Source organism: Meriones unguiculatus, chromosome 2 (assembly GCF_030254825.1).
Source record: "Meriones unguiculatus strain TT.TT164.6M chromosome 2, Bangor_MerUng_6.1, whole genome shotgun sequence".
Lineage (NCBI taxonomy): Eukaryota > Metazoa > Chordata > Mammalia > Rodentia > Muridae > Meriones > Meriones unguiculatus.
This window is the reverse complement of record NC_083350.1, coordinates 98,972,913-98,986,684: the sequence shown is the minus strand read 5'-3', so window position 1 is coordinate 98,986,684 and position 13,772 is coordinate 98,972,913. Positions and strand designations below refer to the sequence as shown.

The 13,772-nt window shown below is 40.6% G+C and overlaps 1 protein-coding gene across 2 annotated transcripts in view; it reads left to right on the top strand.

Annotated features, from left to right (window-relative positions):
• Apaf1 (apoptotic peptidase activating factor 1) overlaps window positions 1–13,772 on the top strand; it is an 81,769-nt gene that overhangs the window by 8,336 nt on the left and 59,661 nt on the right. For both annotated transcript variants that reach the window (XM_060377914.1, XM_060377915.1), the window contains exons 5-7: window positions 5,051–5,234; window positions 12,255–12,367; window positions 12,495–12,626. In XM_060377914.1, the coding sequence (XP_060233897.1) occupies window positions 5,051–5,234; window positions 12,255–12,367; window positions 12,495–12,626 (429 nt within the window). The remainder of the gene's footprint in view (window positions 1–5,050; window positions 5,235–12,254; window positions 12,368–12,494; window positions 12,627–13,772) is intronic.

The window sequence follows — 13,772 nt, the reverse complement described above, 5'->3', positions numbered from 1 at the left end:
TTTTTTTTTTTACCTATTTTTTTTTAGTTAGCACACAAAATAACGAACTTCTTTAAAAAATATTGGTAGTGAATTATTTGTTTATCTTGAGGTGGAGGCTCACTCTGTAGACCAGCCTGACAATGAAATCACCTGCCTGTGCTTCTTGGGTGCTGGGATTAAAGGTGTGCACCACCATGCCCAACAGTTTAAAAAAGATAATTTATTAGTGTGTGCTTGTGTGCTTGTGGACGTGCGTGTGCCACAGTCCAGATGTGGAGTCTGAATACAACTTTGTGGAGTCCATTCTCTCCTTCTGCCTTTCTGAGGCTCCAGGGATCAAACTCAGGTTGTCAGGCTTGTGTGGCAGCCACTTTTACCTGCTGCACCCTCCAGCCAGCTCAGAACAATGAGCTGCATTGTGTTTTCATATATACATAGTCTCATAGTTCGTCTTTGTTCTCACCCTTTCTTTGCCTTGCCCACCCTCTTTGCTGTCCTCTTCTCAGATAGTCCCCTTTCTTTTCTTTCACTTCACATATATGTTATTACTCTATTTTGTTCTTCCCTTTCCCTCTCTTTACATCTTTTTTCCTCTTTTAGTCCACTTTCGATTTTTCATACACAACACAAATAAACACATACACATACAAACACACAAATTAAAGGAATTGAAAAAATATTTTATTTATTTATGTTAGTGTGTAGATGTAGGTCTGAGGACAACTTTCAAAAGTTTATTCTCTTTCTACCTTTTGCCTGAGGGTTGAAGTCAGGTCATCAGATTTATGGCATGTGTCTTTATCTACTAGTCCATCGCATCATCCCTGTAAATTCAGATCGATTTTGTCCACGAGAGAAAATGTAGTGTTTATCTTTTTCAGTTTGGTTTATTTTGCTTTACATCTTGATCTCAGTTTCATTTATTTTCCTATAATAATAGTGTAATAATTCCATTGGCATCTACTAAGTAAGTCCAGGATAGCCAAGGCTATACAGAAGAACCCTGTCTTGAAACAACAGCAACAACAAATAATTCCACTGGCATGCATACGGCATTTTATTTACCCATTTGTGTTAATGATTCTCTGGGCTGGTTCCATATCTTGACTGTTGTGAATAGTGCATAAGCTGGGTGCAGTGGCGCACGCCTGTGAGCTCAGCACTCTGGGAGGTAGAGGCAGGCAGATTGCATTGCTGTGAGTTCAAGGCCAGCCTGGTCTACAAACTGAGTACAGGACAGCCAAGGCTACACAGAGAAACCCTGTCTTGAAAAGCAAAACAAAACAAAAAAAGTGAATAGTGCAACAATAAGCACGGATGTACAAGTATCTCTGTGGTATGGTAACGTAGAATCCTTTGGGTATACATCCAGATGTGGTATAGCTGAACCATATATGGTACAAAATTCCCTATTGATTTCCCCAGTGGGAGCATCCACTTACCTTTCTGCCTCTCCTGTATCCTCCTGTGTGTGTGTTGTTTCTCAGTGCTGGGATTATGTAACAGGTGTGAGCCAGCGCTCCAACTAGACTTTATTTATTTATTTATTTACCTATTTATTTATTTATTTTTGAGATAGAATCTTGAATAGAGTCTGTATTAGCCTTGAGCTTGTAATCCTCCTGCCTCAGCTTCCTGAGTATTGAAATTATAGGTATGAGTCACCATATCTGGCTTTTTTAGGTATATATGGGGAAAATTATTTCATTTAAAAATTGATGTAGTCATGTAAGTATATGCTATGAAGATTTAAGGCTTTTTGTTGTTCTGGGTATATAGAAATAAAAATACATATTATAAGACATGTTGTTTAATTAGTAATAATTGTAAGAGTAATGATAATAATGACATTTTGATAAGTACTAACTAGTTTAAAGCTTAATATTTATAGGGTGCTTCCAGAAGCATAACACTGATAGTCTTGTCTGATACCCTTTTACTTATTTATTTAGTTTTTTGAGACAGGGTTTTCTGAGTAGCCTTGACTGTCCTGGAACTTGCTCTGTAGTACAGGCTGGCCTTGAACTCACAGAGGTCTTTCTGCCTTTGGCCTCCTGAGTGCTGGAATTAAAGGCATGTGCCATTATACCTATTACATTTTATATTTTAAATTTCTCTTGGCAACTTTGCAGTCAGTAGAGTATTCTCATGCCAGCATAGCAGATGAGAATACCATGAGCTGATGTGCTACAAGTGTGTGTCGAGTGAGCATTGGAGCCACATTGAGAACGCTGAGAGAACCATAGTGACTTATGTGTTCATGGGTGTTTCTTCTTTTCAAAAAAATCATTATTTTTTTAAAATTTATTTATTGTTTTATTAATTACAGTTTATTCACTTTGTATCCCAGCTATAGTCCCCTCCCTTGTCATCTCCCAGTCCTACCCTTCCTCCCTTTTTTCCTCCCATGCCCCTCTCCCAGTCCACTGATATGGGAGGTCCTCCTTTCCTTCTGTCTGACCCTAGTCTATCAGTTCTCATCAGGACTACTGTCTGCATTGTTTTCCTCTGTGGCCTGGTAAGGCTGTACCCCCCTCAGGGGGAGGTGATCAAAGAGCCAGCCACTGAGTTCATGTCAGAGACAGTCCCTGTTCCCCTTACTAGCTGCCATGGGCTACATCTGAGCAGGGGTTCTAGATTATATCCATGAATGGTCCTTGGTTGGAATGTCAGTCTCAGAAAAGACCCCTGAGCTCAGATTTTTTTTTCTCTCCTTGTGGAGTTCCTATCCCCTCCAGATCTTTCTGTCTCTCCCTTCTTTCCTAAGATTCCTTGCACTCTGCCCAAAGTTTGGCTATGAGTCTCAGCATCTGCTTTGATACCCTGCTGGGTAGAGTCTTTCAGAGGCCCTCTGTGGTAGGCTCCTGTCCTGTTCCCTTTTTCTCCCTCTTCCGAGGTCCATCCCATTTGCCTCTCTGAATGAGGATTGAGCATCTTACCTGCAGTCCTCCTTCTTGCTTAGCTTCTTTAAGTGTACAGATTTTAGTATGTTTATCATATATCATATGTCTAATATTCACGTTTAAGTGAGTATTTACCATGTGTGTCTTTCTGCTTCTGGGATACCTCACTCAGGGTTCTCTTTTCTAGTTCCCACCATTTTCCTGCAAATTTCATGATTTCCTTGTTTTTAATTGCTGAGTAGTATTCCATATTGTAAATGTACCACAATTTCTGTATCCATTCCTCAACTGAGGGACATTTGGGTTGTTTCCAGCTTCTGGCTATTACAAATAAAGCTGCTTCGAACATGGTTGACCAAATGTCCTTGTTGTATACTTGAGCATCTTTTGAGCCTAGGAGTGGTATAGCTGGATCTTGAGGAAGCACTATTCCTAATTGTCTAAGAAAGTTCCAGATTGATTTCCAAAGTGGTTGTATAAGTTTACATTCCCACCAGCAATGGAGGAGGGTTCCCCTTTCTCCACAACCTCTCCAGCATGTGTCGTCACTTGAGTTTTTGATCTTAGCCATTCTGATGGGTGTAAGGTGAAATCTCAGGGTTGTTTTGATTTGCATTTCCCTGATAGCTAAGGATGTTAAGCATTTCTTTAAGTGTTTCCATGCCATTTGATATTCCTGTATTGAGAATTCTCTGTTTAGCTCTGTACCCCATTTTTTAATTGGATTACTTGATTTGTTGCTGTTTAACTTCTTGAGTTCTTCTATACTCTGGATATTAGCCCTTTGTCAGATAAAGAATTGGTGAAGATCCTTTGGCACAGGAGACAACTTCCTGAACAGAACACCAACAGCACAGGCTGTAAAATCAACAGGTTCAAAATTAATAAATGGGACCTCATGAAACTGAAAAGCTTCTGTAAAGCGAAGGACACTGTTGTCAGAACAAAACGAAAATAATTATTTTTATTCTATGTGTATGTGCACTGCGTCTGCCCCTTGAGAGGCCAGAAAAGGGCGTCGTATCCTCTGAAGTAGAGTTAAGGTTATGAACTGCCATGTGGGCACTGGGAACCAAATGTATTCAGGACTTTCGAACCCACCAGGGGTTCAAATAATGACACAGAAGCTTTTTAATATTTTAAAGCCTATGTGTTTTAGCTGGGCAGATTCCCAGCCAGCCTTCTAGCTGAATCTGGCTAATTTCTTGCCATGGAGCCAGCTTTACCTTTCTCTTTCCACCTCTTTCTTGCCCAGCTGGCGAATCTCCTAGAGACCTTTTTTTTTTTTTTTTTTAATTATTTTTTATGTATCATATTCTGTCTGCATGTACACCTACATGCCAGAAGAGGTCACCAGATCTCTTTATAGATGGTTGTGAGTCACCGTATGGTTGCTGGGAATTGAACTCAGGACCTCTGGAAGAGAACACAGTGTTCTTAACCTCTGAGCCTTCTCTCCAGCCCACCCTTTACTTTTTTTTATCCCAGAGACCCTCTCTTTCCTGGAAGGTCCACCTTCCACTGCCTGCCCAGCTATTGGGTGTCAGATCTTTATTACATCCAGTAGGCACATGAGAAAGGATGAATGTTTACAAAATATAAGACGGTTGATAGGCCATAGAAATAACAATACCAAGAACAGTTAAGCAATAATTGAATATACAGAGATATAACTTCACACATCTCAACATCCTATAGGGGTATTTCACAGTGTTTGAAGATATTTTTGGTTAATACTGATAGGGAGAATCCTACTAAGCATCCCAGAGTGGGGACCAGAGGCTGTTAATCATCCTAGTATACATGGATAGTCTCTCATAACAAACAGTAACTCAGCCCTCTCAGCCCCGTATTTCAAAAGCACTGATGATGAGAATGGCCATTATAAGGCAGAGGTCATTGGGAACAAAGATTGTGAAAATATGCCTGGCAAAGCAAAAATACTTCCCTGAAGGCCTCAGATACCGTCCTAACTTAAATCTTCAGTTTCAGTTATAGATTTAGGTTTGTAGTTCAGCAATAGACTCGTATCAAAATTTATAGCTTGACTCAAAAGAAGGCAAAGATACTAGATAGAAGATTGGCATACATTTGATTCTTAACAGTAAAGCAGTTCAGAGGGGGCTCTTGTTCGGAGGCCTCACATTTCTTCTTCTCCTTATTAGGTTGTTTCCCAGGGGGTGTACATTGGGTTTCAGTTGGAAAACAAGATAAATCTGGGCTTCTCATGAAACTGCAGAATCTTTGCTCACGGCTGGATCAAGAAGAGAGTTTTTCGCAGAGGCTTCCACTTAATATTGAAGAGGCGAAAGACCGTCTCCGTGTCCTGATGCTACGCAAACACCCAAGGTATCCATCAAACGGAGTTAGTGTGGGAGACTTTACTGACACCCTGAGACACCATGCCCTTCTAGAGCCATTGCCTTCCTGCTCTTCCCTCTTAGGATTTTAAAAAGCAAAGTGGCTACCGTTTGGTCTGAATTGTTCATTTTTGTAACTTATTTGTTGCATTGCTTCCTAGATGCCATTGTAGGGCTTTGTGAATTACAATTTATAGTTGGTTAGTGGTCTTTACTGCTTCCACTGGAAAAACAGAATGAGGAAAAAAAGTCTAAGTGACTAGATAAAGACTGAGAAAGGAAAGAAGGAAGGATATTTGTGGGGTTGGGGATTGGACCCAAGGCTCATCCATGTTAGACACATGTTCTATCACTGGGCCATATCCTTTGCTAAAAGGATTTATTTTATTTTAAAATTCATTGTGTGTGTGTGTGTGTGTGTGTGTGTGTGTGTCTATCTGTCTTTTTTTTAAGGCTTGTGTCTGGGTTAGAAGACAGCTTTCAGGAATTGGTTCTTTTCTTTCTGCTATGGATTCTGGGAATCGAACTCAGATCTAGGTCATCCCAGTGGCCTTGGAACTGTGTGTGGTGTGTGCATATGTTCCTATGTGCACCTGAGGAGATCAAAGACAATTGTTAGGTGTCTTTCTTTCTAGCTCTGCCGTATTACCATGATACAGGGTATTGTACAAAACTTGCAGCTCATAGTTTGTTTGGCTATGCTAGTGTTTAGCGTATCTCTTCTGCTGCATTTGAGCTGCTGGAGCAATTCTACAAACCCCTGGTCTTAGTTACTTCTCTGTTGCTGTGATAAAATTCCTTGACCAAGGCTATTTGTAGAAGAGTTTTTTTTTGCGCTTACAGTTTCAGAAAGTTAAGAGTCCATGATGACAGAGTAAAGTATGACAGCAGGAACAGCTGAGAGCTCAACTCTTGAACCCCAAACAGGAAACAGAGGTACAGTGGGATTTACAATTTGAAACCTCACAGGTGGTCTCCTCCATAAGGCCACACCTCCTAATCCTTCACAAACAGTTCCACTAACTGGAAATCAAGTATTCAAACATATGAGCCTTATGAAGGCCATTCTCATTCAAACCACCATGCCTTATAACTGTTGTTACAGAGATACCCACAAGGGTCCAGATTGTGTGTGTCTCTGTGTGTGTTTTCGAGAGAGAGTTTCTCCGAGTAGCCCTGGCTGTCTTGGAACTCACTCTGTAGACCAGGCTGGCCTCGAACTCACAAAAGATTCTTCTGCCTCTCTCTCCCGAGTACTGGGATTAAAGGCGTGTGTGTGCTGTTGCTCCCACCACGTGATTTTTGTTTTTGTTTTTTTTTTTAGATTTTGATAGCTGAAGTAATTGTATACACACTGAATTATTACACCCACATGGAACCAGAGTCAAGGTAGCCCACCTGGTTAGCCTTGGAAAACACACAGAAGGAAAAAAATCTATTGCAAAAGTTGCTAGAGGTAGCTTATCTACCAGAGGCATGAATACAAGTTTTGGGACACAAAAACCATGAAAAAGCATGGTAACATGATGCCTCCTAAGGGATATAACAGCCTTTTAGCAATGGACCCAGGAGAAAACGAAATTGACAAATTCCTGAAAATGAGTTAAAAATAATGATTGTAAGGAAACTCAATAAGATGGGAGAGAATACAAAGTAAAACTGAAAAATTAAGAAAATAGTACATGAGCTGAGTAAAAAAATTAACAAATGATAGGAGATGATAGTTTTGAACCCATTAATGTTAATAAAACAATTAAAAAATATAATTGAGAATCTCAGACTATTTCAAGCTGAAGAAAGACTTTCTGAGCTTGAAGCTCAGTCTTATGTGATAACTCTGCCTGGTCCAGGTGCTGTGATGTACACCTGTAATCATCCCAGGAGTCATGGGGCAGCGGAAGAGGAATGGGAGTTTGAGGAGAGCCTAGGTACATAGTGAGACTCTGTCTTAAAAGCAAAGACAAATGTAAAACAATCAGGAGTTTTGGCCCAGTGCCTAAGGGCCCTTGCTGCCCAGTTTGACACCCGGAGTTTGAGCCCCGTATCTCACATGGTGGAAGGAGAGAACTGACTCCTGCAAATTGTCCTCTGACTTTTATGTGCGTGCTATGACATATGTGTATACATATGTGCTATGACATATGTGCATAACATATAAATAGAAGAGAAAGTAAAAAAGCTGTGCTCAGACAAAAGAAATAAGTAAATATAAAAATAAAAGGACGAAATGATTTCAAAAAGCGTCAAGAAGCGGGCATGGTGGTGCATACCTTTATCCCAGTACTTGAGAGACAGGTAGATTTCTGCGAGTTCGAGGCTAGTCTGGTTTACATAGCAAGTTCCAGACCAGCTAAGGCTACATAGGGAGAAGCTATCTCAAGAGAAAAACAACCCCCAACCTCCAGACAGCAACAACAACAAACAAACAAACAAACAAAAAACCAAACAAATCCCAAGAGAAAAGCATCAACTCATTCACAAGGAAATCCCTACTAGACAGCAGAAGTCTCCACAGGCCAGGAGAGAATGGATAATACAGTTAAAGTCTGAAAAGCAAACAGTTTCCTACCAATTAAGAACACTTTAGGGGCTAGAGAGAGCTCAGCAGGAAAGAGCACTCTGCTCTTCTAGAGGACTCAGGCTCAGTTTCCAGTACCCACACAGCAGCTTACAACTGTGTAATAACAGTTTTAGGGGATCTGACACCCTCACACAGACATGCATGAAGGCAAAACACCAATGTACATAAATAAAAGTAAATAAATTATAAAACTATAAAAAAAAACCACTTTGCTAGCTGGGTGGTGGTCACATACACCTTTAATCCCAGCACTTGGGAGGGAGATGCAGGTGTCTCTCTTTGGGTTCAGGGCCAGCCTGCTCTACAGAGCAAGTTCCAGGGCATCTAAGGATACATAGAGAAACCCAATTTTGAAAACAAAACAAAACAGAAAACTCTAAAAAGCAAACAAAGAAAAAAAGAACTTTGCTTAGTAATGCTGTTCTTCAGAAATGAAGGACAAATAGAGCTTCTTAAGGCAATCCTACACTAGACGTGAAAGGATAACTGTCTCATGAAAATATGCAAAGCCCAACACTCACCGGTGGAGCATCCACTGGAAAGAAAATACTCCACAAAGGAGAACAAAGAGGAAGGTGGGAATATATAAACCCACGAGAAAAAAAGTCAGTGATTTTGAATGTAAACATTAAATTTCCAATTAAAAGATTCACACTGAGCTGGGTCTAGTGGTGCACACCTGTAATCCCAGCACTCAGGAAGACAGAGGCAGGCAGATATGTGTGAGTTTGATGTCAGGCTTCTCTACAAAGTGAGTCCAGGACAGCCAAGGCTATGCAGAGAGACCTGTCTCAAAAAAAAAAAAAAACAAAACACAGACACAGAGAGACACACACACATTCACTCATCAGATGTAAGGAGAGCAGGGGTGGGAGGCCAGGACTGTGAGAGAGAGGGGGAACCAAAGGTCCATCTTTGAGACAAGCTGGAGACCTGCAGCAGTGTAGGCTCCTGGGAGGACATGGGGATGACACTAGGTAAGACTGGTAGTAGCAGGTGTCATGGAGACTGAAGAGGACACCCTCTAACCAGACAGGACTCCTAGTGGAGGGAGGAGAACACCAACCCACCCAAACAACCTCAACCCAAAATTTACCCTGCCTACGAGATGTGCAGAAGTAAAGATAGAGCAGAGACTGCAGGAATCTTCAACCAGTGCCTGGCCCAACCTGAGACCCACCTCATGGGAGAGAGCAACCCCTGACACTATTAACAATACTCTGCTATGCTTGCTTTTTTTCTGTTTTTTGTTTTTTGTTTGTTTGTTTTTTTGTTTTTTTTTTAAAGTGTCATATAGTATTCAGGGCTAGTCTTGAACTTACTATGTAGTTGAAAATAACCTTAAACTTCTAATCTTCCTGCCTTCACCTCCTACATGGTGGGATAAGAGATGTGTGGCATGGTACCCAATTTATGTGGTGCTGAGAATTGAATCCGGAGCTTTGTGCATGCTAGGCAACTGAGACACATCCTTAGCCTCTTCATTATGTCCTAGAGGTCCTGATTGCTGGTTATGATTGCTTTTTTATTTGTTTTTCTTTATTGCTCTTCAAATGTAACCATTCCTCAACCTTGTATTCCATTTCTGATATTCTTTATTTCACCTGGTCTAGTCCATTGGTGAGTTTTTAGTTTTGACTGGCTGATTTCCCCCCTCAGAATTTCTCTTTGCTGGATTTGTTATTTAAGTTATAGAATTTTTTCATCTCATTTTGGAATTGACTTCTTTGTTTCATTATTTATTTGAATTCTCTCTGAGGTCACTGTTTTGAAAACTTAAATGATTTCAACCATTTCAGTATCTTTAGGTATAATTATTGAAAAGTTATAAGATTTTGGAGGAGTTATGTTACCTCACTTTTCTATGTTTTTGTGTTGAGATTTGCACATCTTTTTACAGGTTTTACAGGGTCTTTCTGAGTAGCTTTCTGGTAAGGACCACATCCTCCAGGAGAAGGGAAAAACAATCTGCTGTACCACCACCACCAAAACAAACTAGGTGCAAAAACACAGTACAAGTCCATCACAGATCACTTTTACACCCAATAACCAGAGAAAAGAGTACAAAAATAGAAAATAATGTAGAATAAACTTTAAAATTAAAAATTAGTAAAAATAAAAAGTAGACATGAAAGAATTAATAAAGGAGGGTTTAGTGAAAGGGGAAACAAGCTAATTTAAAGAAAAAGGAGAAAAAGAAATATGGAGAGAAGTAAAAGTTAAGCATACAAAATAATGTTTTATAAAAAATTAGATAAAACAAGAGGAATACTTTTCTGAGACAAAGGGGAGGGGAGATTGGGGGCAGGGTGGGTGTGAGGATGGGATTGGGAGGAGAGGAAGGCAGCTAAGAACAGTCTGTAATTCCAGTTCCAGAAAATCCTGCAATCAGGATGTAAAGTGAATAAATAAATAAATTAGTGGAAAAAGAGGGATAAAATATAAAATAGACTTTAGAGAATAAAACAATACTAGACTATGGTTCTGACAATGATGAAGATAGGGGCTGGAGAAGACCCTTTCAGGGTTGTGTAGCAGTGGAGTCTTTCAGGGCTTGAGATGGGTAGTGAGTCATATATGGGGTCTGTTGTGTTTTCCACAGTTTGGTTTGGTGCTGCATGTGGGGTAAGTTGTCAGCATTACAGCTATGTTCACTTTAGAAGCTTTCCTTCCTGGAGCACAGAATGCCACTGTGGCCCCAGCAAGCTTTGCAAGCCTGATGGCCAGGCAGGTTCCCACTTGCTCCAGAGGCCTCCTAGTTTGTTCACTGAGGAGTGGCAAACTTCCAAACAAAGCGTATCTTCTGAGTGTGTTAAAAGTAGAAAAAGGAAACAGTGTTGTGTTTTGCATTGGAGTAAGGGACAGAAAGGAACTGCACAATTCTGCCACAGGTGTTGGTGCTGCCTGGCAGCAAACCACAGGTGACAACGAGCCAGCTCTGGGTCCTTAGGCCATCTGTGACTGCTGCCTTGTACTCTCAGTCTCCCCAGTAGTCCACACCCAGTCCACAGATGGTGGGGCCACTGACCACCAACCTTTCCACAGTCAGAGCTCCCCACTGCTTAGATTTTCCATGGGGTTCCTGTCTGATCCTCTCTGTCTTCACAATTACCTCTTCTAGTCATCTCCATCCAGACCCTGTGGTGGGGCATCCCTTGACTTGCCTTTTGTTTCCAGATGCCCAGTAGCTCAGTATCTAACAATAGGTCCTCTCAAGATAGCACCTGGCTAGATGCACTCAAAGGCAGGAGGAGTGATAGGATTTCCTTCAGAGCTAGCCTGCATGATCCCTATACCCGTTTTCAGGCTTGGGAGAGCTGTGGGCTTTTCCTGAACTTCCAGTCTTTTGTCCAAAGGACCAGATGGCTTACCTGTGGTTTGTTTCCTTTCTTGCCTATGAAGCTATGTTGGAGTGTGACTGTTTTCTTTTTTTTCCTCTGTGTTAACCTTCTGTTTTTTGTTTTGTTTGTTTTGTTGTTGTTGTTTTAAGGAAACTTTATTGTTTTATGGGTATTAGTATTTTGCCTACATATATGTATGTGCAAGATATGTGTTCTTGGTGCCTGTGGAAGGCAGAACTGGGTTTTAGACTCTCTGGAACTGGAATTACAGACTGTTTTAGCTATCCTATAAATTCTGGGAGCCAAACCTGTATCCTCTGTAAGAGTGGCCAGTTCTTGGGGAGAAGGGAGGGGCTTATGGGGGGATGCAGAATGAATAAAGTGTAATTGATGAAAAACTAAAAAAAAAAAAAAAAAAGAGTGGCCAGTTCTTCCAACTGCTGAGCCATCTTTCCAGGCCTGGTTTTTTATGTTAAATTTATTTTGTGTATGTATATACATGTGTGCTTTTGTTTATTTATCTATTTTTGTATGGTTGCCAATCTTGACTTCTGTCTTAGTTACTACTATTCTGTTGCTGTGAAGAGACACCATGGCCAAGGCAGCTGTTATAAAAGAAACCACTTAATTGGAGGCTTCTTGACAGTTTCAGAGGGTTTGTCCATTGTCATCAAGGCAGGAAGCAGATGGGCATGGCACTGGAGGAATAAATGAGAGCTTTGCATCTGATCCACAGGCAGCAGTGGAGAACAAGACACTTGCCCCGGCGTGGGCTTTTGAAACCTCAACGTCTACTCCTAGTGACACACCTTTTCCAACAAGGCCACACCTCCTACTTCTTTCCAGACAGTTCATCAACTGGGGACTAAGTGTAAATTCATGAGTCCATGGAGGCATTTTTCTTCAAACCACCACAATTCTTCATGTTTTTCCTTTCTTTTTTTTCTTGGAATTATAATCTCTCCTTTGCTGCCCTGACTCTTTTTGTTCTTGGAGATACATGGAAGAAACTGTCTTACTCTTGTCTCAGGACTTTTATAAAGAAAGTGTAAAATAAGTGCAATTAGTCTCTTTTTTTTAAACTTAGGTCTCTGTTAATCTTGGATGATGTTTGGGATCCTTGGGTGTTAAAAGCTTTTGACAACCAGTGTCAGATTCTTCTTACAACCAGAGATAAGAGCATTACAGATTCAGTAATGGGTAAGGACTTTAAATTTACTTTTTAATACTGTAGTAAAGTTATTACATTAAAAGGCAGTGTTCCATTCAGTACATGTACACACGTGACAAAACAAATTACTTACTTTGTGTTATGATTTTCCTTCAGGTCCTAAGTATGTTGTCCCTATGGAGAGTAGTCTAGGGAGAAAGAAGGGACTTGAAATCTTGTCGCTTTTTGTTAACATGAAGAAAGAAGATCTGCCAGGAGAGGCTCACAGCATTATAAAGGAATGCAAAGGTGGGGCTACCTGTGTATGGGGGTGCTCTCTTTATAAAGTAAGCTGGATATGATAACTTAGCACATGAACACCAAAACCTGCCTTACGTGAATGCACTTGGTATTTATTAATTCTTTAAATAACGGGACATGTACTCACCATAGTTAAAGAGTACATTAATAAGAAAGTGAAATGAAGTGAAGACTTTATTTCAAAAAGTGAAAAATATTATGAGCATCATTTAAAAATTTCTTTGAGCTGGTCTTGGTGACATAGGCCTTTTAATCCCAGCACTGTGGGAGACAGAGGCAGGTGTATCTCTGTGAGTTTGAGGCCAGCCTCGTCTATAAAGTGAGTCCAGGATAGCCAAGGGTACACAGAGAAACCCTGTCTCAAAAAACAAAAAACAAAACAAACAAACAAAAAAAAACAAAAAAAAAACATTGTTTGAAATTTTATAAAATTCATGTTTTAGTTTGGTAAGTAAATGCTGTTGTCCTCCAAGTTGATGTTTTTATTTGTGAAGTAATACTTTTGACTTGTTCTGATGAAGTAGAGGAAAACAAACACTACAGTCTTAGACTTAGTTTCTCTCACTAAACGCAGACGGCACAGATCACTCTGACACCACATTTGTAGATATATTTACCAGACAGCATGTGAGTAATCAGTTCTGCAGTGTTCACTAGCTACCTGTCCCCTTAGCTAACTCTTAAATGGTTTACATGGAAAAGTGTCCATCCTGCAGGTTGAAGGATCAGTTTCCATGACGACCTCTCTCTACTTCCAACTTCAGATGCCAGTCAACATGCCCCATGCTGCACTAGGCTTCTGACTCAGCATCTAGAAACACCCTCCTCAATTTTGTTAATTTGACTGGGCGGTTCACAGAAATCAGGGAAACATACTGACTGCCTTATAAAGGGTAATACAAAGGTTCAGATAGGGGGTACATGGATAGGTTTCGGGAGGGAGTGTGGCTCCCTTCAGGAGCTCTTCCCTGTGCTCAGCCTGTGCAGTTCTCTCTGGACTTCGTTGCATAGGTGTGACCAAAATGTGGACAGCCATGTAACAGAGGGATTGGACAAAGAGAGTAATGCAATAGAGTGAGTGAATGATGTTGTCAGGACTGTCTGCTAGTGAAATCTTATTTCTTATGATTTCCT